This window comes from Atractosteus spatula, chromosome 5, assembly GCF_055471065.1.
Source record: "Atractosteus spatula isolate fAtrSpa1 chromosome 5, fAtrSpa1.hap1, whole genome shotgun sequence".
NCBI lineage: Eukaryota > Metazoa > Chordata > Actinopteri > Semionotiformes > Lepisosteidae > Atractosteus > Atractosteus spatula.
The window spans coordinates 15066895-15094551 of NC_142710.1; the positions used below are offsets into that span (position 1 = coordinate 15066895).

Consider the following 27657-nt stretch of genomic DNA (forward strand, 5'->3'; position numbering starts at 1 on the left):
TAGATTAACGTAATATGTGCAATTAGATTGAAATATTATTCAATTTACTAATGGATACGGAACAATTGAATAGCTGACTACCAGAAGATGCAATGCTTCACATGAAGATGGCTGTTAAAGTCCATAACAATGATTCACTGCAGGCATGAGCAGAAAGGCTGTCAGTTGGTATGGAGACAAATGTTATTATGAGCCAGAAGGCTGCTGCTCTTTAAACTCTGCCAAACCCAGCTGGCGGATTCCTCAGGCCTTGATAGTTCCAGTTACATTACAGGCAACGTAAAACATATTAAATGAGCGTCATGATATCCCAGCTGTAAAAGACATCTATAAGGGATGGAACAGTATAAAAATTTGCTGACTTAATTACCCAAACATTGCGTTCTTGGAACAAATGAATAGAGATCAATTATTGGAAATCAGACGGTACTGGACCCCTTCCATTAATGGCTGCAACACCTCAGAATCAGGAAGCTGGGCTTGATGTCCCTGCAGTTACAGTCTGAAACACAATTATAGTCTCTGAACTCGCTTGACCCTGCACACTGCGATTTTAATTACGTTAATACCACTATTGGAACTCAGATCAAAGACGAACCAGGAGATGATATCCCAGGATATGGAAATGGTTAATTATTAGCAGCCAACAATGTAGCTGGACAAAGCCTGCTGGAATAGCACCGTAAAGGGAAATTCCTAGGTTCCTAGGTAGGGGTGTCTTCTCCTGGGTCCCCAAAAATGCTGGAATGCGCTCAGTTTCGAAGACATGGAAACACCAGTGCAGTTTCCCCAACGAGAATGTCAACGGATTTTCTAGCCTTTTCATGAATACTTTTAATAGTTTTTAAATTCATTTTATTCTTGGTTTCACAAAGCCAATTTTCTGGCTACATTTTCAAAATGTAGTCACGTTTTCTACAGCTAAGCTTTCTTTTTACTTCCTCCACGCGTCTTACATGTTAAAGCACTGTGAGTGTTTGGAACGATATTATAAAACTTGTATTATTATTATGAAACAGCTAAGCTACAATTATTATTAACCACGACAAAAACCGATAATATAGATAATAACAACGGTAGCAAAACAAATATAAAGAAATTAGCAGAAGAAATTTTATGTAAGGCGGCTTGCTAGGGTCACAATCGGAACAATTCCTTGCGTTTCTACACACATGTAGAAAAAGCCTTTTCTCCTCTACTCACAAAATATAAATAGATTACACTTTCTCTGACACATACTTTCTCTGGGTCTCAAAGGATAAAGCAACTTAGTGGAAATAATTTAAACAGTACAGTAGGGGGTCGCTTTTAATGGCTTTGCTGTGTGGCTTAAAGAGGAAAGAAAAGAAAGCGAATAATTCACACTGCTTCTCAGAAAGGTACTGTAGATATGAAAATCTTGTTTCATTTGAGGAAATGTGATCAGATTTCGAGAATAAAACAAAATAATCTAAAAAATGTACACAAATTTCCAACAAAAAAAACCCCATGTTATTTCATATTACTAAAAACCGAATGGTGTAAGTGCACTGTACACATTTTAGAATTAAAATGGGTCTAATGCATTCCAGTTTTGGAAGACAGTAAAACGCTTTGGGAAGAAATCCATTAGACAAAAAAAGCTTCCTTGTGCCATCAACCCTCATTCATGTTCAACGTCTCCGATATCAGTATCAGCCGAGACCTTCACTGCCATCTGTAAAACGCTATTAAAATTAGACATTTCTTTAAAAAAAATCCCCATTAAAATATTTGTAGGTGTAAAAAAATAAATTCCTGCTTATTGTTCCAGTGCTATTCACAAAAATAGGGACAATTCCTTTTAAAGAACCATGAGAAATACGAGTTGGCAGCTTGGAAGCTTATATGAAACTGTAGGTTTGGGTATCAGAAAAAAAAAAGTTCTTAACACACCTGTAAGACTTCAGCACAAATTGTGCTGCCAAGTTGTTTTGTCCCTGAATAAAGGACATCCACTGACCCCACCGAGCCCAGTTTTACCCTGTTGAGGGCAAGTGTGATCAGTCAGCTCCTCCCTGTGAGGGGCAGCCCATGGACAGGGCCAGGGCGTCCCTCAAACTCGCCAGCCGCTCGTGACGACACGAGCGCGGAGACGTGGGGCTCGAGTGCACCCCAGCAACAGCCTCCATGCTGGCGCAGAGGGAGGCTCACCCCTCTATGCTGAGAATCAGCCATCCAAAACAGATTTACAAGAACCCACGACAACCTATTGATTCTAACGTACTTATTAATAATGGTTCAAATATTTACGGAGGCCTTTTGATGAAAATCGGCAGTCCTTTTGTCTTCGGACAGAAATGTCAAGATGGCCCTGCACTGTCGTGTCCAGGAGAGGGGCTTGCCAGGGTGTGGCTTGAAGTGCGTGGTGGAGCCCACTGAGACGGCTCCAATCTGCTCCTTGAGAAGACAGGCCTCCCACACTAAGGTCAGGAGGTTCATGACGGTCAGAACCAGCACCCACACCTCCTCGGTCAGAACCGCCATGCACACGGTCCAAAGAGGCTGACTGTATTTCCGATGGAGGTAGTACAGCGCCGAGAATATAAAGATCCCATGTGCGACTGTCAGCTCCAGCAGAAAGATCAGGAAGAGGCGATGGTTGTTCTTGGCAATGCAGCGGTTTAGGAAGAGACAGTGGTGGTCGAAGTCAAGCACACAGATGTTGCAAAGTTTGCAGTGCTTGCACCTTTCTGGCTGGAATAGCTGTGGACAGGTGAAAAAGAGTTTTACAAGCATGGATATCACCTTTCTATCACTAGAGAACAAACCTGCACAAAACAAGAAATACTACTCGAAGGGGTTATGCCAACCGTTTCAGAGAAGAAACACAAGTGCATCATGGGACATGACCTTGACGTGATCAGTTGTTTATCAGTCAAGCAAACTTTAGAGAAAGAAAGCAGAAAATTCTGTATCATAGTCCTGCTAGATATCTGTACAGATCAGTACTGTTTTGCCATCATTTGATTTCATTATTGAGCATGTTTGCCTGAATGGCTGTGTAATTAGATTGGCTGCCTCTGCACTGGAGTCCACAAGGTCACGTTCCGTGACATACTCAGTCGTTTGAAAAAGAGCAAGCATGTTTCTCTTCCAAAATGACCGCAGCTTGCTAACTTTCACAAAACATTCAACAGTGCCCTTCCGACTGTAAAGATAAAGATTGTGTAAAACAATTGAATCTAGTAAAATCTCTTGGAGATCCTGAAGAGTAAAGGTATTTACGATTATATCAAGAGGTGTATACTGTATCAAGCCTTTAACCTCCCCGGCAGTAAATTAAGTTTATTTGACATATTACATAAAAGTAAATCAAATTTGTATGACCTTCTTGAATTAGATAAACCATGTGCTCTTTATGTCTGTTCAATAACATTTATAATTTTTTTTTCCATATCAGCATTAATGTCAAGACAACATCATGCTCATGAGACCTAGTCAGGAGAGGCCGTCAGATGAAGCCGATTCCCTGGCATTCAAGAAACAGCTGGATGGCCTCAATAGCCTCCTCGCATTTGTATCCATTCTTTCAGGCTGTTCTAGCACAGAAAGAGTGACTCTGTTCCAGGGGTGAGGTTTGTGGATAGGTGGCTTAATTCCTGTAACAGTTTACAAGAACTGAAAAGCTGTTTGGCAGACGAGAGCGATCAGATCAGATTGCTCAGATCAGCTGGATGAAAATCATCATGTCTTTCACCTTATCTGCAACGCAGCCAGGGCTGGTGACAAATAAAAAAAAAAACAAAGGAAGAAAAGCTTTGACGTTCCGGAGAAAACTTACAGTACCTCACAGTAGATGCAAAAGTTGATGGGAGTGTGGTCTGCATCCACAAGGTCTGCAAACTTTGCAAACTGTGGGTCGCTGGCGGCCGTCTGTAACTGGCCTGGGTCTCTGGTGAGGAGCACCCTGAAGATCCACAGTGTCCCTGCGAAGTGGGTCACTGACACCAGGAACAAGGCGCTGGCAGGCCAGATACGTGCCAGAGTCAAGGACCTCCTGAACTTCAGCGTGCTGTACTCAAACCTGTACCTGTTTCACAGTCCTGTCGCTTACCCGAGCAGACGAAAAGCCACAAAATGTATGATTTAAGAAACGGTGTAAAAATAACAAACATTTGTCAAGTCGAGGACAGAGGACTCCATTCAGTTTTACCAGTCCCAGAGAGCCTGAAAGCCCTGAGCACATATTGCTCAGGTATATATTGCATTATTTTGCCAAATCAAGTATCACTATACTGGTGCAATCAGCTGAAACCTTATACCAGGTTCCCATGACAGCAACTGGTACACTAAAACTGACTGAAAGAGTCCATCTAATCTACTAGAACTTAGGGAGAGTTACAAACAAGAGGGCATCATTCTATCCAAGACTGCCCATTACTACACTGCACCGACTGCTCTGTCCAAGACTGCCCTGCACATTGCGTAGATGAGGCACTTCCTGTGCGAGCAAGCAGAGAAACTGAATTGCACTGAGGCCGAAAAGATCACTAGGGAAATAACAACAGCAACACGATAAATGCTGGCACACTTAAAGGGACTGATAGACTAATCGATAAACGCTACTTCTCACTTGCAAATACGGATCTAAAATTCATATTTCTACTTCATTTGTAAGCAACTATGGGGAGATGCCATATTCATTAAAGAAACTGATCAATGTCCACTTCTAACAAATGTTAAAACAGAAACTGAATATTTTATTCAATGTGACAGAAGGACTCAAATCCAACACATAAATGACCTTTAGCAAAGGATATCTGGCAAGATCTTGCCAAAAAAGCAGACCAAAGTATGGAAAATGCCGGCTGCCAGTGTTCCAAGGTATATAGGATTAGGCGACCTGAAACAGAAGTGAAATATACAATTTGTATTTTGTGTATATGGAAATGCAAAGATGATGTTCTGACTGTGAAGTTTTCACTGACAGTGCTGTCTAACTCTCTGCTCCACAAGCTCTCTAGGGGCTGCCTGATGTTTTCTTAGATCAGATACAGAGGCATGGAGTCTCCTATCCAGGGTTTGAAGCTTATCCAAGCTGATCCATGAAGCTAGTCCATGACTAAGCTGCGTTATACTGTTTGCTTTAAAAAAATCTTGACTACAAAAACTAGGTTTGGAGACACCATTGAACTCGGAGACAGCACCTTCAGCTTTATCTAAACTTGAGTGCGATTCTCTGCCGGCCACGATACCAAAGTCAGCTGCTCCAAGGGTTCCTATCCTGGTAATGGGGACCCAAACACCTGCTGAGCTTTGTTCCACATGAGCCTTCAATTAAAGGGAAACTGCAAGGCTATTTTTCAAATTCAGGGTAAGAAAGAAACAACATTGATGAGTCCATTTCAAACCACAATTAAAGTAAAATGTACACAGTAACTTGTAAAAACCCCCAACTTTAATCCCAAAATAGACTTTATTTCCAGGTATGCACAGCCCCATTTTCTGTGATTCAGAAAGAGGCAACAAAACGAATGATGTGTTACAGCCTTATGACATTGTAAACAAGCAGACTTGTGAATACGTCTCTTTTAATTCAATAGAAATATTGCTCTTGACCTTGAGATGGTTTTGCGGACAAATATAACTTATTAACTCTGGATGCAGATCACAATGGAATATTTCTCGAGTGAAATGCCTGCTGCACAACCTGTACTTACTCACTCATACATCACATTACATTAGTCATTACAGTGACTAGTGAGCAGGAAGGGCCGATTCACGTCACAAGTCGTGGGACCACTTGTTCTCGCCCGTGGAAAGACCAGAGGTTTGCGACCACATGGCGACTTACAGAACATCCACAAAGGTTTTGGGCTTAATTTGAAATTTGTCAATTTCTTCTATACCACCAATTAATTTATTTTGTTACTGAGATTTAACAATCGGTCTGAGAAATTGGGACTGCAGGTCCCCTTCAAACAGCTGGACTCTTAATAGACCCAACAACAGGGTTAATTTAAACTCTTCCCTTTTTGTTAGATCCTAAACATGTACTGTAGGATGCTTTGTAACTAATGTATTAGTGATGTAAATCCTACACACCTCTGATGGCCGCTCATCCTGTGGTACTGTGAGAAAATGACTCTTCCAAGCCAAGGGAATATGAGGCCACAGAATATCCCCCCATATTTCCCCAGCAGAGCAGCAACCAGCAGGACCACAGATCCAAAGACACCAGGAAACAGAAGAGTCCAGTAGTACAAGCCTTTCAACAACATGTAAAACAAGAGTGAAGAAGAATATCTGAATAATGATTAAAAAGGAATGTGACAATTTCCCATATTCCAAGTCCATAATGAACATTTAGTGAGGATTCTGTGGCACTTCAACCAGCTTTATGGTAATATGCTGCCCTCTAGTGGCGATGAAGGAAAGATTACCTTAACTATTGATGGGCCATCTCTAGGATCATTTTAAAAAGTAGCCAGAGTAAGACCCCACAGCTCAAACTCTACAGATCTGTGCTACCACGTCAAGAGTGTTCTGTGTCGATGTAAATTACTTTGAAAATGGAGATTTGTGCAACTATAAACATTGAATGAATTCAGAATAAGATCAATAATTTCAGAAGAGTAAAATCATCAGGCTTCTATTAACATACTACAGATAAATGATTAATTAGAAGCTATGCATATAAAAAGTCACATTGGCCATGAATATTTTTTACCATAGGAAGCCTTGGGTTTCTGATCCACCGGTTCATTGATGAACTTGCGCAAAATGTTTGTTAGCTGCTGATGTCTACAAAACAAAAACACACAACAGGCGCTGTATCTCAGCTGAATGCTGCTTTTTACAGTAGGTGCTAAAACACATTCAATATTCCTACAGACAACACTGAGCCAGGGGTGCTCTCACAACCCCTGGTTTCAGAGAGCCAACAAGGAGCAGACACTGCACAGCACAGTGCATATGTTCATTACGCCAAATGAGTTATCGCTGTCCTAGTGAAAACAGGAGAAACCCATAGCTACAGTTCCAATCAATCAATCAATCAATGACTGAATGATTGATTGATTACTGATAGGGTGCACCAGCGCCCTCCTGTCACTTTGCACACTCAGGACACGTATGAACAGTGGTCAATACATCCTATCCTTGTGTTACTTACGCACAATCTTTAATTGTATTGTAAATAGCAATTGTATAATTTATTGTATCCTAATCTAAACGTCTGTCCTTCTACTCTTCTATCCCTCTTAACGAGCTCGCGGATAAAGCATTTCATTACCGACAACACCGCTGTATGCTGTTCTGTGCGTGCGTTGATAAATAAACCTCGATTGATCGATTGGAACAGGTCTTTTTGTTCTCCTCTACAGGACACACACTCTGTGCGGTTGTGTAGTGGCTCAGAGGCTCCAGTGTAGCAGATGCTCCAACCGCTCCAGCTTAGGAACCTGGCGCGGGAGTCAAGTCTGTCCTGCGGCTACACCTGTTCTCACGCGGGGGATCGATGGCGCCTGTGACGGCCGTGCTCCTTCGTTCGAGCGCTCTCGCACCTGTACGTCGCTCCCTGCCCGGAGAGGTCGAGGGGGGTACGTCCGTTCCGGTTCTTCAAGTGCAGGAGGTGGAAGCCGGCCTCCTGCAGCAGCGCCCAGCTCACATCGACAGCGCCCGCCTCGGCTGCGGTGTGCAGGGCCGTCCCCCCCTGCCAGTCCTCCGCCCCAGCCGGGCACCTCTGCACAGACAGCCACACCGCGCTCGTCAGTGCTCACTCCTCCAGCGCCCAGGAGCAACACAGTTGTACAACACAGTACATCTCTGAATTGGCTTCATTACTCTGCTCTGCTCCACTCTGAGAGCTGGTGTGTGGGGAGCGTTCTGGCGCACTATGGCTGCCGTCGCATCATCCAGGTGGGGCTGCACACTGGTGGTGGTGGAGGAGTCCCCATTACCTGTAAAGCACTTTGCATGGAGTGTCCAGAAAAGTGCTATGTAAGTGTAAGGAATTATTTTTTATTATTGTAAGATCATGGCCTACTAGACTACTCAGCAGCAGTGTGTGAAAGCTCAGGCCCAAAAACACCAAGTCACTGATTTTGATTCTGGCATATTTGCATTGCCTCTTGTAATGCTTTGACTCACAATCCCTGCTGTAGAAATGCAAGGGAGTCACAGCACAGTCCAGTGCAGGTTTGAGACGAGTTTAATCGTAATGGAAAAGTGCCATTTCCGGAGAGCACTGAAGGAGACACACACAAGGTGTATTTCCGACAATGTCCTGAATTACAACAGCTTTACAGAGGGGCTTATAGTCTTAGTCCAGCCATGTTATTGCCTTGAATGGGGGTTTAAGAGTCTGCATTCTACTTATGTCCCACTGGCTATTCCTGGTGATGTTGTCCCACCTTTCAGCTATGTACATTGAGGTGTCATGTACAACAGCAGGTGTCCATTTAAAACTCTCTCAAGCCAGGTGGGGAGCAATGACCCCAGGCCCGAGTAAGATTTCTACACTGCATTTAATAAAAGATTAAACCTGGATCACTGGTACCATTACAACAGCCAGAAAAACTGCCCAGAGGACTTGTCAGAAAGCAGCAGGAACGCCTGGGGAATACCTACGTCATTCCTCAGCAAGTACTTCACCACATCGACGTTTCCAGTCGACGCTGCGAGATGGAGCGGAGTGACCGCGAACTTATCGGTGTCGGAGAAAGAGAACCTGCCAGTCTCCTCCAGGTACCGTATAGCAAATCTGTAAGCAGAATAAAAAAAAAAGACGTCCCGATACGTCATCGGTCGCTACTGGAAAGCGGTCTATCCTGGTGGTTCCTTCAACCCACTGACGACCCCTGAAGCACGGGGCCCGAAGCAGGACCACAGGCACGTGCACATATCAGGGTTAAACGTGTACAGTGAGAGAGACAAGCACCCACTCGGGCCGACGACAAGCATGGGGTGACCGTGCAGCTGAGGCAAGGGCCATAACTGATGTAACAACATTTGGTGATTAGATCGGAGACACTTAAAATGAAGAGAAAGCTGTGTACAAGGAACATGCCTAAAAACGGCAATAACGACTTACATACTTCCCCCGGTGACTGAATAGTGAAGAGCCGTCTTCCCCTGCTGGTCTACGAGGCTCAGGTCGGCGCCGTGCCTCAGCATCAGGTGAAGGACAAAGACATCGCCATGCCTGACAACGACACACAGGGCCAGCTCTGCAGTCAGTCCAGGGTGTTCCCCGAGAGCCACTTTTGTGAAATGGTTTTCAGAGTACAACTTCAAAGAACAGGGCTCTTTTATATATTTGTTAATGCACGACAAATGGGGGGAAATGCACGCAGACACTGACCTGCAGGCGAAATGAAAGGGCGTTTGTCCTGCATCAGTTGGTGTGTTGGGGTCAGCTCCACTCCGCAGCAACAGCTCTGCCAGAGTCCTGTTCCCCTGGTAGGCAGCAAAGTGAAGGGGAGTGAAGCCAGCCCAGCCTGGACACAGAGAGATACGCAGAGCAGTGAGGGGAGTGAAGCCAGCCCAGCCTGGACACAGAGAGATACGCAGAGCAGTGAGGGGAGTGAAGCCAGCCCAGCCTGGACACAGAGAGATACGCAGAGCAGTGAGGGGAGTGAAGCCAGCCCAGCCTGGACACAGAGAGATACGCAGAGCAGTGAGGGGAGTGAAGCCAGCCCAGCCTGGACACAGAGAGATACACAGAGCAGTGAGGGGAGTGAAGCCAGCCCAGCCTGGACACAGAGAGATACACAGAGCAGTGAGGGGAGTGAAGCCAGCCCAGCCTGGACACAGAGAGATACACCGAGCAGTGAGGGGAGTGAAGCCAGCCCAGCCTGGACACAGAGAGATACACCGAGCAGTGAGGGGAGTGAAGCCAGCCCAGCCTGGACACAGAGAGATACACCGAGCAGTGAGGGGAGTGAAGCCAGCCCAGCCTGGACACAGAGAGATACACCGAGCAGTGAGGGGAGTGAAGCCAGCCCAGCCTGGACACAGAAAAGACTGGCCAGCACACTGCTAGGACACCTAGAGACATTCTTAATTTTTACTATTACTGTTGTACTGATGTTTGATGAGTGATAGAGTGCCTCTCATTTTCAGCCGTACATGTAAATACAGTGTCCTGGAGGTCCCACCTGTTACTTGGTGCTCTGGTTCCTGTTGATTCTGAAGATATTTAGTAGTCTGATGCTGTTAACACCTTTGATGATTTTGCAACCTTAAAACAGTTTGAATATTTTGAATACTTGAAGTCTCTTTGAAGTTTTCTCCATTCAAGACTAAAAAAGGTCAGTTTTTTCAGCCTCTCAGTGCAGGACATTCCTTTAAGCTTAAGATTGTATCTGGTTGCTCTTCTCTGGACTGTTTCCAGAATGGCAATGTCTTTTTTGTAGCACGGTGACCAAAATTGTACACAATATTCAAAATAAGACCTTACTAGTACACTGTAATCCACATATTTTGACACAGAAACCTTTGATTCTACAATTTTACTATACAATATATCCAAACATTTTGTTTGTCTTTTTTATTTCTTCTCTACTCTGCCTGGAACACAAACTTGATATGTCAAAATAAATCTTTATGAATATTCCTTGTTGATTCTACAGTGTTTCCTAATGCTCATACTTTTGTTATCGTCTGAAAACAAGACTAGTTTACAGACAAAACCAAAATCTAGATCATTGATACAGACTGGGAAGAGCAGTGGTCCTAGTACAGATCCCTGTGGAACTCCACTAGAGACATCACCCCAAAAGAATTCATCACAAAATCTATACTGTTTTCTAACCATTAAATAAAAGGATATACCAAGTTTGATAAATACTGTATAAAAAAATACCCCAGAAGATTCTGTAAAAAAAAAAGTCACATGCTTGAAACATTTCCACCAAAATGTATCACTAAATGTCATGAGACATTTTTAAAAGTTAAAAAAAAGCTTACATTATAGGAGCTTTGCATTCAAAAGTCATGTATGGTTTTGGAGTAAGAACTACTGTAGTTAAAGCCCTCTTGGATTTCATTTCAATTATCACAGGTGAAGCTGAAGAGCAAATACAAACCACAGTATTTTCCCGGTTATGAATAAATCAGGAACTGTCCTGAAATCGCTCCAGGAATATTGTCAGCAATAAAGAGGGAAGTAAAACACATGAATTGCTGCCAATAACGAGCAATAGCTGCTAAGTGCCAATCCACCCGTATAGACCCGGTGATAAGAAATTATCAAATAGGTTAATACAGAATGAATATCAATGCAGCTTCTGATCGTGCTATGTACTGTACCGCTTAATACATCCTCACCAGCCCCCGTCCCGGAGAACCGAGTCTCAGACAGTAGAGGACAACGCACAGCACTGGGGGCTCGGCTGGACGCAGGATAGACTCGCTCACTGTAATCATACAATCCCACCCGGTCGGCGCACAACCCAACGCAGAGAGACCGAACCCACGGGCCCACAGCGCACACGCCGCTTGTTCAGACTCACCCCGCCGCGCCAGCAGCGAACGGTCAAGCTCCAGGAGGTACGCGCAGCGCTCCGCGTCTCCTCTTTGCACTGCGTCGAAAATGTCGCTGCCCGCAACTGCCCCGGCCGCCGGAGGAAGCATGCTCAACGCTATATCGCAACAACTTTCGACATTAACAAGGCTTTATTACAATGACGTGTGTGGAAGGAAGACCAAAATGAATCGATCCCCGTGGTTTCCAAAACTGTTGGCAATTGCCGCTATTGATAACAAGGTAGCACTGATTCAATATCGCTTTGAAAAAAAAAAAGCGGTGATCTGGACGGGGAATTTAACGGGTACTGCTTGTTTAAATTATCTATATACACACAGGCCCCGCCCCGAAGGCCCAGTCGCGGGGTCTGCGCCGATGACGACACGAGCCCGTGCTGACGTCACCGCGCGTGTGGCCGGGCTGCTGGTCCGGCGCTGCGGGTCGGGGAGCGCTGTCGCACCAGCGGCAGGAGGGGGTCTGTAGGTATATAGCCCTATCGAGGCCAGGATTTGTGATGCCCGCCCTTTGCGCGTTATGTCCTTGCAAATAAACCGTTGTTTAATGTGTCTATCAGTTATTACCTTCCCTGTCCCTTCTGTAAATCTGCTTGTGTTCCAGATTTGCTATTTAGCGATCTGAATCACCTTCATGCATCTGATGCAGAGGAAGCTCTAATGGAAGAGCTTGGCTGTGAGCGACGTCCAGAGTATTTTCCTTTTCTCCATAGGAAAGGTGTTTTCCGGTGACTTGGTTTTGCTCCCAGCTATGTGACACAACCCAAAAGAAATGAACCCGGATATAAAGATTCCAGACGAGCTCCGAGAATCTTCCTGCTTTCATTCTTTTAAAAAAATAGTATGGCAGCGTCAGGTGTATAAAATGTCAAATATTGCTAGGCACACGGCGTATATTTATTTTTCGTGCCTTGTGTAAAATTACAACCGGAAGTACAGGGCTTCCTTGCGCAAAAAGAAGGATTGCGGGGGATGATGATCTAGTAATCTCGTGATGGAAAAGTTCCTTATGGCACACTGAAGAGTACGAGCGAAAGAGCAGTATAGCTCGTTCGTGACGCTGCCGTGGCTGACTCCCCGCCTGTGGGAGTGGGGTCCGGGCCTCGTGACGGGCAGCAGCGGCCACCTCGCGTGTCACGTGCAGATTCTGCCGAGCATCGATCACAGGTGAGACGTCCGCTGCGGGCGACGGCGTTGAAGGAAGCGTCGATTAACTTTATGTCCGACACGATAAGAAGTTAGATTGAAAAAAAAAAGCCAAAGGTATACACAAATTATTATAGAATTAAACAGAACTAAAGGCGTCAGCGTTAACATTTCAACACGCGCCGCGATGTGGGAGATTATTAAATCAAGAATTACTCTTCGTGAATGCACGAGTTATTATGCACAGATCGAGGTATAGTCAGGCTGTTCCCAAAGCCAATTCCGCTAGATGTCGCTGTCGATTAATTTGTTTCGCCTTTACCACTCAACCTCGTAGAATGATTAAATCAAAGTTATCGTGTTTTCGTTAAATGCCACCGGGGACACGTCCACAGTGCGCTTGACCAGTGAGCACTTTTTTGTACAGCTTAAATGTTTTGTGAAAGTGGCCATGCAGTACCCTAGGAAAGATGAATGGTTCAAAGAAAGTCTTTTACACTGACTGCTGTGCACTTTGTATTAGCACACTCCTGCTTTTAGAAGTGTCTGATCTCTTTATCCTCAGAGACTGGCACTGAACTAGTGCCCAAACTGAAAGGGCGGAATGTGGGGTACACCCTGGGTGGCACAGCAGGCCCTCACTGGGCACTCGCAGACACTCACACACACATTCCTGCTCACACACGCTCACACACAATCTCTCTCTCATACACCCATTCCTGCTCACACACGCTCACACAATCTCTCTCTCACATACTGTACTCACACACACATTCCTGCTCACACACACTCATACATTCTCTCTCACACACACACTCACACACACACAATCTCTCTCTCACACACTCTCACAATCTCTCTCATTCACTCATACACACATTCTCTCTAACACGCACAGTCTCTCTCTCAGACACTCACACTATCTGTCTCACACACACACATTCCTGCACACACACTCACACATTCTCCCTCACATATTCATCCACACATTCCTTTCTAAAACACACACATTTTCTCTCACACACACTCACACATTCCTTCTCCCAAACTTAGGAGGGGCAATGTAGAGACGCCAGTTAACCTGAGCAACATATCTTCGGACAAACACAGGACAAACACAGCACCTGGAGAAAACCCACATCAACACAGGGAAGAGCACAAACACTGCCATTGCAGCAAACCTCTAAAACTAACATACCGAACTAATCTAGAGCACTCATTATACAGGCAGCTTTTGCATACTGAAATAGATGTGCCAGCACATGAACAGCTGACAACCACAACTTCTGAGCTGTGTGGCGGGACTGTAGCTGTATAGCATTTGTAGAGTGATAAGCAATAAGTAATAAGAGAGCTGGGGTTATCAGTTCTGTTTCATAGTCTCTTCTACCAGAAACTGGGGGGGCAGGGTCTAATGTCAAGCTGCATGTGTGCACTTTAAAAGTGAATGTAAAACACTTTGAGCGTAACAACTGATCTCTTCACTTCTGCTTTTCCTCCCAGGAAATGAAGCACATGATTTAGCGTGGCGGAGTTAGGAGTTATTCATTGTACAAAGTTCACACCCCCCACACATTACAAGTATTTGCTGGATGAAGACACGGCCGGCACTTGTGTTGGTGAACATGTTTTGAGGTGTTAAAACAACAGGACAGTCCTCTGCAAGACTTGGCCAGATCGCAGCAAGCCCAAGACAGCAGCAAGATGAAGCACACAGGTGGGCTGATTTTCATTTCTGTTTTCTGTGCAGGGGGGTGGTGTGGACTGTCAGGCGGCTGTCTGTCAGCTCTTGTGTCCTGGGCTCAGTTCTGGACAGCGATGGCTCCTGCGTGGCTTCTGCATTTCTGACATTGTCTTCTGCTTTCAGTGGCTGTGACTGTACAGTACATGTCATGCCTCCTGCTTGTGAGTAACAATTAGGAAATTAGGATCCAGAGAGTTCCAGATGCCAGGTTCCTTTGTCCTGCCTCGATACAGCCTGGAGAGCAAAGCAAAAAGATATTACCAGCAATCTGGTAAACTAAAAATCCATTCATAAAAATTAAAGTCTTTTTTTGCATTGCCCACGTAGCATGGGGGAAAAGTTTTCTTAAAATAAACCAAATGTTGTTATCATCATTCATTTGGCTCAATCTTCTATCCAAGGTGACTTCGGGCTCCAATGTACTGTAAATGAGTAATATATGATAGGCAAATAGTGGAAGTTACAGAAATGTAATGAGTGGCCTGTTTTCACTTTCCTAATGCTCTCTCATTTGTAACCTTTGCTATGTCGATATATAATGCAGTGTACTCCTATAGTAAGATTACTGCATTACACAATGCAGCCGAGCTGTAGTAGTTTGTTGCCAATGAACATGTTTCCAGAGTCATTAAGAAGATGAATTACATTTCGCAGTTACAGTGTGTTGAAATGTCTCCCCGACAGTAGTGTGTGTGTGGTTAGGTGACCTCAAAGAAAAAGAATTATCCTCCTACCCCTTTAGCACAGGAAACAATTAGACAGCCGAATATCTGCTTGAGGTGTGATACTAAGAGCTGATACTCAGAAGGCTGCCAGCTATAGTAAACAGCAAGAAGAAAGAGAAAGATGGTTTTGAGAACTGTTTGTGTGTTGTAGGGTTGTGGAAGTCTCTGGAACAATCGCCTGAGCCATGTTGTCAAAGCAGAAAACCACCTAGGGAGATACTGTACCATGTGAAGAAGAAGGAAGGATAAGATCCTGGAATCAATTAGCCAGTAAAACCCAGTTAGCCAGCCGGGCAAGATGCGCCCCTCATGTTTGTTACCTCTCCTGTGTTCTTATACTGAAGTGTGCAGTAGATGAATACAGGGGTGGAAGAAGTTAGAGAAGTGAAGACGGTTTTCTTATGACAAAACCTTTGATTTTTTTTTGTTACTTAAACCCGCAGTATGCAGCCACTGTATTCGATGGTGATTTTAGCGTAAAAGTTGGAGGCGCAAAAAAAATCTAGGCATTTCTGCTTATACTGTTTTATAAGGCAGGTATTTTGCTGAAGCAAAGGACTGCGTTGTTAGATGCAAAGGCGTCATGTGTCCTTGATTAGGTGGTAACCGGCCTTTCAGAGAGGCCACTAACATTCGACTTCTGTGTTGTCAAGAGAAAGCCCTGCGCGAGTCATGCAGCCAGTGAGCTCAGAACGGGGAGAAGATTCCGAGGTGGAGATTCCCAGAAGGCCTGGAGATTCCCAACAGCACCAGGGTGTCCAGGAGGCACAGGAGCAGGACTCCGCTATGGCACAGCCAAGACTGAGCGACGAGCTGTTACGCTTGGAAAGAAACACTCAGCTTCCAAAGGAGGAACGGGAGACTAAGATACTTGACCTACTGCCACTTTTTATTGAGGTACTACACAGAACACCAATGTGTAAAAAGTACATTGTATCCAGTAAGTGATAATAAAAAGTAAGATGGCAAGCGATATACTGAAAGTGATATTATTTATTATTGGGCTAGAGGTAACAGATATCCTCTGTAAAACGTTCATAGAACACAAAGGACTGATGTTAAAATGCACCTGCTTTGGGTGCAGAATGAATATTTGTGTTCGATATCAGAGAAAAGCTCTGTTCCTGTTCCTTTCATCATTTATTATTATTTTAATTGGGGTAGAAAATTTAATAATAATACACAAAAAGTATGATCTCACTTCACTGTGTGTTATTGAAAATCGCTATTTGCTTTAAAGATTTGGGTCAGAAGTGGAAAATTCAAGATTTCTGTGTTCTGATGTGCTAGCAGACTTATTTCTAATCACAAAAGGTTTAATAACAAAAAACATTTGATAAAAAAAATATTTGACATAACTTCCCATGCAATCAACAGTATATGGCCACTGTAGAGACATTAAGAGAATTTCCTCTTTTATACCTGTTGTCAAATGCCTGTGACTCCAGATGCTCAGTTTCACTACATTCACTTTCTTTTCTTGCAGGTTGCTGAAAGCTCTTGTTTACAAGACCACGTAAAGAACTTACAGACCTTTGCTGGTAAAGTTGCCCAGATGTTGGTTACAGATATACAGGAGAAGGTTTCAAACCGACCTGCAGGTATGTATTGTATTGCTAACTTCTGCCCGTGTTCACATGGGGTTCCCTCTGGTTAGTCTGGTTTAGTCAAACTGTCCAAAGACATACTGGCAGGTTCATTGACTCCTGGGAAAATTGACTCTGGCGGGAGTGTGTTTGTGTGTGTGCCCTGTGATTGACTGTGATTGACTGTATACCCCGCCTTGAGGTACACTGTACAATACCTGTTGAGGTACATTGTTATTGTACTGTTATTGTAACAGGAAAGCTCTGGCTTTTCAGTGACCCTGAATTGGCTGAAATGGTTAGAAACTGGACGGATGTTTCTCAAAACAGAACAATACTCTGAGTTTAAAATTAAGTTGTCTTCTCTTGCTTGACCTGTGCCTACCTGTGTAAACCACTCTTAATGTTGCACTCGTTCTATTTCAGAATTGTGCAACATTCCTATCTACCTTCTGTTTTTCTTGCAAGAAGCAATCTAATGTGATGTTGATTTAACTGCTAACTTTTTCTACATCATTCTGACTCCCTATATGACACAAGGAGTTACTAAACAATTAAAGCATTTAAATGCCAGAATATTGTTACAAATTGGGGGTTACGAAAATAGTGAGTAACAGGAAATTGACCAAGTGGCTGAGTCAATAAGTAAATTAAATACAATTGATCATAACCCCTAACTTGTAAGGATTTTTCCAACAATAAACCAGAGCGGTTGGTATAGTTAGAGACACAGCTTTTGTGAAAAGAGTAGTAATTCTGGCACACTTGGTAAAAACAAATATTTATCACCAATGACAAATACAAGCACTAGACATAGAAAACAAACCAGAAACAGAACACCCAGAAAAACCTCAGTAAACCAAGTATTCAACTGTTAAATAATGCCTACAGAGGCCAAAATAAGAGAGAAGCTGCCTTTTAAATTAAATGTAATACAACCTGTAGTTAAATCTCTCCCTCTGCAAATCCAGATGCCACAAAATACAGTAAGTGGGAGCTTATCTCCCTATTCTAAAAAATCACCTACCAAGCAGGAATGGCCATTTTTAACCAAGGTATTCTTCACTCAGGAAATCTAAGTTCCCTAAATGCCCAGAATAGCAAGCTTAGCAAGATTTAGCAAGGTTCAAGTACTTAGGTCCAATCAGGTCTTTTTGGATGATCGTGAAGTAGGAACTCTCTCGTCTGAAAGATGCTTGGAGTTTCCCTCCAGTTTTCTCTCTCGCTTGTGGTTCCTTGTTTTTTTCTTCTTTTCCTTTCTCTCTGTCTTCATCTGATTTTATATGGTGTGTTTCTGGACTGTCGATTGACACTTTGTCATCCTTTCATCATTTACCCAGGAACTAATTAAGTAAGGCAAACCAAAGTAAACTTTCTGATTACTTTGATCACAGGATCTGAACCCCCTACATCTCAGCAAACATCTCACCTGCTTTGAAGCTGGAAATGTTTACACTGCCAGGTGTTACACACAGTCTTAGACACCTCCATTGTCACCTACTGTACCTCAGCCTGTAACGCTTTTCTGCTGCCTCTTGCAGAAGCTTTGTTTCTCATTATTTGCCAGAGCCAGAGGCCTCTCTCATTACCTGAAATGTTTTCTGTAAAGTGTTCGTGAAGAGTCAGGTGTTGTTGAGAAGACAACCTTGTCGCTTTTCGGCTGTGGTGCCCCGCTAACATCAGCTGCTGAGCAAGAGCCAACCAGCACCGATGTGGCTGGGTTTCTCATTACCGCTGTTATGTTAGGGTGCCTGTGGGTTGAGGTACTTTCCTCTGTAGGGAACTAGTGGAGTTCTGTTTTGAGTAATGAAATTGTGTCTGTTTTTCCGCAGTTCCATCAGGATAAACTATGGTTATGCTATTTTGCAATATGAAATGTAAAAGTTTTTGCGTACATTTTTCCTATATGTGTTTTTTCTCATATTCCTTTGAGGTCTAATTCCTACACCATCATGCAACTGTAAGCTTTTTGAAACAACAGGTATAAATTGTCAGGCAGAAAAACCCTTGGCGTAGAAGTGGACAGTTGACATTTTGCATCCTGTTCTTTGGCTGTATGAGACCTGATTGCTTCACTTTGATAAACCATTTTCCTTGTGGAGATCTGGACCTGGGGTGCCTGCTGTGCAACGTTTGCATGTTCTCACTGAGCTTTCCCTGAATTTACTCTCAATGTGTGATTCTTCTACAGCATCCAGACATGCTGGCTAGGTTGCTGTTCCTGTGCGCTGTGTGTGTGCCCTGTCATCAGCTAGCGTCCGGTCAAGGGTGGATCCCTGCCTTGCTCACCAAAAATACATTCCTGTTGATATTATATGTCTGAGCTCGCTGCACTTAGCTGTATTTGTGACGCTGCTGCTGGTTGGTGTGTTTTAAACAGAGGAAGCGCGCCTTGCGGTGGAACAATTCTTTCAGTGGAAAGAAGAAGTGAAAAGCAACAGAGGGTGGCTCTTGCTGAAGTCCATCAGTTTCTTGTGCAGTGTGGATTCAGTGAGTTAACCACAGTATACGTTCGTCTTGGTAAAATTAATTTATTCAATCAAAGTTCTCGCTGATGGGTAGGGCCATGTTGAAGGTGTGGATAAAACCTTAGTGACTTAGTGAAATAACTAATTTAACTAATGAGTTAAATATACAACCCTGGACTGACATGTTCCTGTTATTAATTACAAATCCATGAAACACATCAATAATTAATTCAATAATGTGTATTTTTATTGTTTTTCATCATTAAGGATCCCAGAGTGCTTTACATGCTGTATAGGAGGAGACCTATTTTGAGCAGATCAGATATCTTATGGACAAGTGAGAAATTGCCTGAATGAAGAGAGAAATGCAGGGAGGCCAGATTGAGTAGGTCCAGAGAGGAATTTTCAATCAGGACTCTGGGGTTAACACCCCTCCAAAAACGGTCATGGCATCTTAACTGGCAGAGTAGTGTGGATCTTGGTTTAACATCTGAGCTGAAGGAAGCTCCCGCCTAAAGCACAGTGCCTCCTGTCACCATACTGGGACAGTGGTTTGTAAATACTGGTCTGCAGGGACATGCTGGTCCACCACCACCCCTTACAGCAGCAACCTAGATCCCTCAGATCGGTGTCAGGACTGATCAGTGTTGCTAAGCTGCTAAGATCTGACAAGATTACGCTTCAAGGTGGTAACACCACTCTTTCTAATTTATTCCTGTAGGAAGTTGTCAGGACTGCTGTTTTGCTTTGATAGGTATTGCAGTGTGTTTAGGGGTCAGAGTATGCACACATACTCTTTTTATTGGCAAATTCTCCTATAATGTTCCCTGCTATTAGCAGGTTTCCAACAAAAAGCACTTGTACTCTATTCAACATGACAGTCTCTTGCCTGTGTGAATTGTTTTGTAGGAGACCCTTGCAGCCATCATCCACAGCGGGCTACCATCTGCTCTTATCAAATGCTTGTATCTGTTTGTGTCCTTGCCTGGCGAAGAAGTGGCCCACTCTTCTTTCCAGGAAGTGTTCATTCAGGTAATCAGTGCATTTGTTTCATTTCAATTAATCAATTTGAATTAAATTAATTCCGTATTAATGCATTAAAACCTCAGTGACTAGTGTGAGTGGTTTGCGTGGCATTCAGTGGCCTCTGCACAGTGAATAATCCATGACATATCCTGGAAGAGCTAGTAAGCTTTGTTTTGTACTAATTATAGTTAATTAGGCTGGACAGGCACCAACAGTACCACAACAGACAGTGGTATGTGTTAAAGTTGTAGTTTCCCTGCTGTTTTCAATTAGATGTCAGAGGTCCATGAACACAATGATATGTTTTAGATCAAAACGAATGGGAGATCAGTATGTATACTAATGTATACTAATTACTGTATACTACAATCTTCATTTTTTTCCTCTTTTGGTAAAGATTCACTCTGAGGAAAAAAAACAGGTCAATAACTGTACAGGTATGTAGTTTTAGGAGTGGTAGAAGACATCCTCGCTGTCTGATCTTTCAGATAACCTCGTCGCTGTGTGGGCACAAGCCATGTGTGGAGGAAGTGGTGGAGAGCTGTGAGCTGCACTGCCTAATTATAGCCCTGACGTCCCTGTGGGACCAGTGCAGCCCTTCCTGGAGACGCCAGGCGTCTCTGGTGCTGAGAGTCCTGTCGGGGGCTGGCTCTCCGAACACGGCCGCAGCTCTGAGAGGTGAACACAGCTTTCCGCTAACCCCTACTGCAGACATGTACGGTATCGGCGCCCGGTTCGCTGACGCTATATTCTGGGAAGTATGAGTGTTTGAGAGCATACAAGAGGTATGCTTTAAGAAACACAAATTTTTTAACATAATCAGATAGCGAGTGCTGTTATTTCAGATAGACTGTGCAGTTGTTCAATATTAAAGGTCAATACTGGCGTCCCATTCAGGGTGTCGTTCTTACTTGCACCCCGTGCTGTGAAAGGGCTCCTAGTTGTGATCCCTAGCTTCTGATCAGGAATGGATAGAGGGATGGAAGAGTGGATTGACAGATGAATGGATGAAAGAGAGGATGGGTGGATGATGCCACAGTTGCCCTTATCATGGAGCTGATTTCAATATGAATTCATATGTCCAATATCACAAATGCTTTGTTCTTATTTGTGTAGATTCTTTCCATTACTAGGCAAATACAGTACATTTATCATACATTCTTTATGTCTATATTCAAGATATTTTTTCGGATGCATTTTTATCAGTAAAAACCCAATAAAGCTGCCCATCCACCACAATTACTGGTACTGACAACAGTGCTTGTGTCACATTCAGCCCAGTAATAGTGATTAATCCCCTTCAGAATGAATAGTCCATGGCCACACACCAGAGGAACCCTGGGCTATCGCAGGAGGCTTGTGTTCCAAGCATTCGCGCAAGACTTCATTCTCTTTATGTGAATTATCCATCGATTCATTGTAATTCACATGACATTGATTATTCAGTGGTCACAGCTCCTGCCTTGCTTAAAGTCTTTTGAACAGCCAGGTATTTAGCATATGCCAGGACTGAGTGTCTGGGTTTCCCAATGAGGACAGGGAGGTGTTACCTCATAGACAGTGAACCATGCAACATCCTTGTCATCTTGCATATAGTAGTAAAAAAGGGGGGAAAGGGCTGGCCTCTATTTGCATTGTTACAGTATCTCTGGTGATGGCATTAGTAAAAATAAATAGCCTTAAAAATGAATAACACTTCCAGACAGTTTTTGACTTGCTCTTGCTCTTCGATTCCCTCATGGACTCTCCTTTAGCAAAGGACTGTGTGAAGATCTGCATTCAGAACCTGCAGAAGATGTTGGACCAGGTGCCAGCTCTTGTCCTGGCAGAGGTGGCTGTCGGTGTGTTCAGCTTCATCAGGGACTCTTACTCCCTCAGCCCAGCACTCCTGGAGGACTTTGAGAATAACGAGGGCTACAGGATTCTGGAGACAATACTGTCCCGGCAAGTACATATTCATTCATGTCCCCAGACGTATTGAGGTCGAAACATTTCAGGAAATGTTTAGGGTCCTGTATGGCGTGCAAATCTGTAATTCCTGTGATATCTCTGGATGTCAGTGCAATATCTGCGAATCGAGAAAAGCAAGAATTCAAGTTTAAAGTTTATTTTCCATTTGTAACAAGTACATTGGAATTCTTAATTACGCTTGTTCTCTCAGTGTAGGGACAGGTGAAGACAGTAAAAAATAAAAGCGGTAACAGAACAGTGCAAAGACAGTTCCTTCCAGTACACAATGCAAAACAAGATACAGAATTTTACAATATACAGTAGTAAACAAAAACTGTGCATTATGCAGTACATAAATGTAGAATTCAACAGTCACTGGTGGTGGCTAGTAGTCAGTCAGTTTGCAGTTAGCTACAGTATATGCTGTTTTAGATACATACCGTTTAGGGATAAAAACTGTTCCTGGACCTGGAGGTCTGTGTTTTGGTGCTTCGGTACCACTGCCAAACCTTAGAGGTGAGAACAGTTTGATTTTGGGGTGGTTATCAGTCTGTATTATGACATAGGCTTTGAGTTTCAAGACCAGCTCAGAGGAAACAATTGTACTGAAGGCTGAGCTGTAATCAGAAAAGAGCATCCTGACACAGGTGTCCCGTCTGTCCAGGTGTTCAAGTTCAAGTGCAGGGCCAGAGAGATGGCATCATCCTCTAACCTGTTAGTTTGCAAACTGGAGCGGCTCTTGGGTGGCTGGAAAAGTGCAATCGGTTCTAAGACAGTAAAGGGCAATACCGGCTGCAAGAGTTACAATCTCGATGAAAATAAAGAATGAGACTGTTAGAAAGGAAATAATATTTTCTGCTAAATACAGCACATTAGTTGTGATGGAGGCAGGGTGGTCTCGAAATACTCTCAACAAAGTGCTGTCATGTTCGTGCGATGCAGAACTGCCTGTGACCTTGCAACATTCCCAAGAAGATCTGTGCAGAACAGGCAAGAAGCAGCAATGTAAATATGAACTTGTGAAGTACCCACCAGAAAAGTGCCTGTGCTTGTATCTACGCAGTCAGGTTACTGGAGCAAGCATCAGCAGTATGGCTTGAGCTGTAGAGCCGTGTAGCTTTACCCTGTTAATGATGAGCAGTGCTGGCAGTCTTCAGTCACTATCTGTGGACAGCACATGATCTGAAATGGGCCGCCAGTGGTGGCACTCAGCTGTGGGGAGAGATTGAGCTCTCTCCTGATGTCTGTGAAGAGTGTTGATCTCACACAGTCTTGCAGGGCTCACAGTGGGTAATGGCACATGAGTTCCGGCATGCTATGAGGTTTCAGATATCACTGATGTCCTGAATCACTGGTTCCCCTTAAAACCAGGACTATAAGCTTGACAATGATTTGGCTTCATATCAGTCCTCAAATTACAAGGCCTGTCCTGTGAAGAATAGGCCTTCTAGATTGGTTTTTTATTTCTGCGGTGTAAAGTACAATAGCGTAGAGAGAAAATCTCCCTTACAAGATAAACTTTAAATAAATTCAGATTTAAGCAGCTGATATTTCATGTTGCGCCACACAACAATGTTGACGCACTGATGTCTTTGCGTGGTTGCAGTTGTGATGAGGGATTGAACGACAAGAATGGAAAACCTATTGAGGACCTGATGGACTTCATAGCCTCGCTTACCATCTGTGGCAAAGCTGAATTAAAAGTCGCTGTTTGTGTGAGCAATCCTCAGCCTCCGGGATTCTCGTTTGATCCGCCTCTCAGCACCGGTAAGCAAGCAAACGGCACGAATCCTGCTCCAAAAGAATGGCATGCCTCCCAAAAGGCAGTGGGGCCCAGGGTGATGAAGTATCATTTCCTAGTCTAATAAGATTAAGAAGTACTATACTTGCTTATTATGGCTCTGCACAAAATAGCCATTTATCATTTATAGGTGCCTATGACAAGAGAAGGTGAAGCACGAGGTGTTTATTTCATTTTGCTATAATGTGATTTTAATCAGCACTGAAATTAAATCATGCTGCTTGCCTTGTATGCATATATTTCCTTTGTTGCAACAAAATCTCAGTCTCAACTGTTATATTGCTACAGTAAATTGCCTGTGCAGGCAGGCACATTGATTGTGAGAATATGATGCGATGGCTTTTCATTCTGTAATGTGATTCTTCCAGCTCGTGCAGTGATAATACTGTAGGTGCAGCTTTTAGAGCTGAAGTACTTACCGTCTTGCCAAAGCCTGGCAATGTGAGGCCTGTGTATTTCGATCGGTTAATTTGTCCTATTTTCTTGGCTCTCCACTGACCTCTTCCTGTCACTTTGCTATGTGATATGTTTTGAGTGTATTACCCTTTGTACAATTACACTGCACACACTACTGCTTGTGCTGCCCTGATGAGTTTGGTTTCCCCTGCTAAAGGCAATCCTGATACCTGTATCTATTCAGTCTTTCATGGAACCCATATGCAAGGAATCATCAACCCTTGGTTTAATGGTTTAATAGAGGGAAAGAGGTGTCTTTTATTGGTGCGTGTCCATTACATCACAAATGGTGTTTTTTTTCAGCCAAAAACACACTATTACATGACAAATATATGCTATTTGTACTTTCTGAATCTTTTGACTTATTTTTTAACAGTTGCAATCAATTTTAATGAACATTGTTCCTGTGTCTTTTTTTTTGTATTTTAAGTAAACCATCTCTTTACTTTATGTGTTGTAAATATACTGTATAAACTTCACTAAAGCATAGGAAACACAAACAACACCCAACATAAGCCATTGACCTACCTACCCTTATATGACATCGGTGATATTCCTACATTTTATACCTATGTAGTATTTATGTTTACCTTGTTTAATTATTTGTGCACTTCCCCAGTTATTACACACAAAAAGACAAGTATTTCTGATTTTACAGACAAAATTCCCTTTAGCAGATTTTGTCTGTTAAATCCAAGGATATACTTTACTTGTCATGCTGGTGCCTACATACTGTAGTTTATTCTGCTGAAGCACTTACTGAAGCTGCAGCACGTGTTATTAATAAACCTGTCTACTCTTGCCTTTACATTGTGGCCTTAGGCTACCAATCTGTAAATGATGTGTCCACACAGAGTGCTGTAAATATTTAAGTTAAGTATTAAGTATTAAAATAAAGTATTTTGGCTGCAAAGCTGAATTTGTTCTTTTATGTTTTCAAGGTTCCTCTTCCTCTGTGAAAAATCTCCCAGCTTTCAGGGTTCTGCAGTCGGCTTTTCTCCAATCCAAAAACCCATACATCTGCACCCAAATTCTGCATACCATTAAAAAGATCTGGACTTGGGAGAAGGCAAATTTCTTTCTTCTGGAGTGGACTCTGCAGTCTCTCTCACAGCTTGCTGAATGCATTTGTTTGAAACCTCAACAGGTTCACCCCCTGTTTTTTGAGCTAGTGGAACTTGTAGTTTTTCACTTGTCCTACATTCCTCATGAGACGCTGAATAAAATCAACTGTATCTTTCGACAAAACCTCTCTCCTGGGTTTAATACAGCCGTGTTGGAGTGCTTTTACAAGTTGGTGATGTACAATGGGCTGTTCAGTGACGTCTTCAGTGACTCAGGGCTGCTGGAATTTCTCCTGGGTCAACTGCGGAAACAAGCTAAGATTCTGAGGAAAGCAGGTACGACAGATAGGATTGAACTGTGTCTCACTGGTTTCTTTGTTCTTCCATAAACAGTTACTGATTTGTAGTTAATTAATTGCTCCATTCTGCAGTTTATTTGTATTAGCTTTTCTTCTGCACAGACCAATGTTTCAGCACATTCTTGGCTAAAGTATTAAAACTGATCTGTTTTTTACCAAAGGGACCAAGGAACTCTTGCATGAAGAGGACATTCAGAAGAACCTAACCTCTAATATGCTGAAAGTAGTAGCTGCACTGACATTACAATCTGTGAAAAACACTGGTAAGGATGATAGCATTATCTTATACTATGTGATGTACGTGTATTTATCACACCAACTGGTGTGTGTTCACAATTTCATTTCTGCAATGAAGTCCTGGGAAAATTGGATTGCTTAAACAGACTGTAGACAAAAAAATTGATCACTGTAGTATTATTATTATTATTGTAGTATTTCAATGTATGATTTACTTGCAGAAATAAAACTTATGATATGCTTTATGCATGTCAATATTTGACAGTACTATTTAAGTGCAAATATGTAATTTAAAGTATAAAAATAGATTTTGCATAATCATATTTATTTTTCTTGTTGTCCATATTTTACTTCTTTTAGTGTTCTTAAGAGACACTGGGATGGTTCCATATATTAAGATATTTCTTGATGATCAGCAGTTCCGGAGCTCTGCGCTGTGCATTATGGAACAGCTGTCAGCTATAAACCCAGAGGAGTATATGAGCACGGTAATCGGAAAGCTGTGCTCATCCACGGAGGGAGAGATCCTGCTGAAACACGACCTTCTGCAGGTGCCCATCACCTCTGTTCTCTTGTACAGCCTACAAAATCTTTCAAAACATCTTTTTCTCCATGAAGTCTAATTGCACAATATCTTCTGGCCAGACCTAGGTCATGCTCTCTGATATTGGAATGAATTCAAATGTGTGCTTAGTTTTAAGAAATCATTGAGAAGTATGTCGCAAAACAGCATGAGATACATTTTAAGATGAAGTCTCGATGCATCTGGTTGTGTGGTACTAAGTGAACTAGTTACAATGTCTTTCAAAGGTTAAACTTTTTATAATAGGGTTTTTGTCATTGCAATCGCTGCCGCACTGCCCAGAGGTGTAGGACAGGGCTTTTGTCTTGTGCTGAAAACAAAATCTGTCATACAAAGCGCTGCTTTTGTCCTTATCTAGAGCAGTTATATAACTTGAACTTGAACTTGAACTTTATTGCCATATGTAACCGGTACATGTACTGGTACAATGGAATTCTTACTTACAGAAAGTCTCTCGATTGTTAAAACAAGTGCAGACAGTGCATCAAGACAATATACAAAGAAACAGCAGACAATGTACAAGTAAACAAGTAAGGTAAACAGTTTGAATGTAAATAACATACATGATTATTGAAGTATTGGCATTGGTTTTTCACTTAAAATATGTTGATTGCCTGAGCCTGATTTGGAAATAATGTCTGTGTGGTTAAATATTTTCACTTCAGTAAAACAGCCTCATGCGTCTCAGGCTGCAGGAACTGCTCTGTCTTCCTCTTCCCTGAGTGAGGCTTTTCGGGGGCGCTGTGCTGTTGGAGGTTGGCTGAAGCCTTGATTTGACAGGTCTTTTTTCCTGTAATCAAGGATCTCTATCACGTTGGCTGAAGTTGGTAGTTTATCCAATAGTATTGCCCTGCAAAAGACCAAATGCCATTATCTTCTGCAGTGACTGTCTGAATAATAGTAAACCTATGTTGTTCAAATGGAAAAACAAACAAAGAAGATTCACGTTCATGTAGTTTATCAACTGATTTCCATATAGGAGATGAAAGCATCTTACTTTGCCCCTA

General features: G+C 42.9%; 2 protein-coding genes across 2 annotated transcripts in view; one reads left to right on the plus strand and one right to left on the minus strand.

Annotated features, from left to right (window-relative positions):
- Positions 1-1394: 1394 nt before the first annotated feature.
- LOC148834573 (palmitoyltransferase ZDHHC13) lies at positions 1395-11797 on the minus strand. The gene is made up of 10 exons (XM_088916814.1): positions 11478-11797; positions 9326-9461; positions 9056-9166; positions 8593-8725; positions 7527-7705; positions 6692-6765; positions 6067-6229; positions 4782-4864; positions 3808-3998; positions 1395-2724 (listed from the first exon to the last, which is right to left on the minus strand). Exons 1-10 carry the CDS (start codon positions 11596-11598, stop codon positions 2260-2262), a joined length of 1656 nt encoding a protein of 551 aa, XP_088772940.1. The 5' UTR covers positions 11599-11797; the 3' UTR covers positions 1395-2259.
- A 116-nt stretch (positions 11798-11913) lies between these two features.
- wdfy4 (WDFY family member 4) overlaps positions 11914-27657 on the plus strand; it is a 69817-nt gene continuing 54073 nt past the window's right edge. Inside the window, exons 1-12 of the mRNA XM_088916811.1 lie at positions 11914-12672; positions 14155-14368; positions 15774-16017; positions 16607-16721; positions 19087-19196; positions 20084-20206; positions 20689-20878; positions 21955-22144; positions 23757-23917; positions 25349-25807; positions 25992-26093; positions 26428-26618. Of these exons, the coding sequence (XP_088772937.1) occupies positions 15793-16017; positions 16607-16721; positions 19087-19196; positions 20084-20206; positions 20689-20878; positions 21955-22144; positions 23757-23917; positions 25349-25807; positions 25992-26093; positions 26428-26618 (1866 nt within the window). The 5' untranslated portion in view covers positions 11914-12672; positions 14155-14368; positions 15774-15792. The remainder of the gene's footprint in view (positions 12673-14154; positions 14369-15773; positions 16018-16606; positions 16722-19086; positions 19197-20083; positions 20207-20688; positions 20879-21954; positions 22145-23756; positions 23918-25348; positions 25808-25991; positions 26094-26427; positions 26619-27657) is intronic.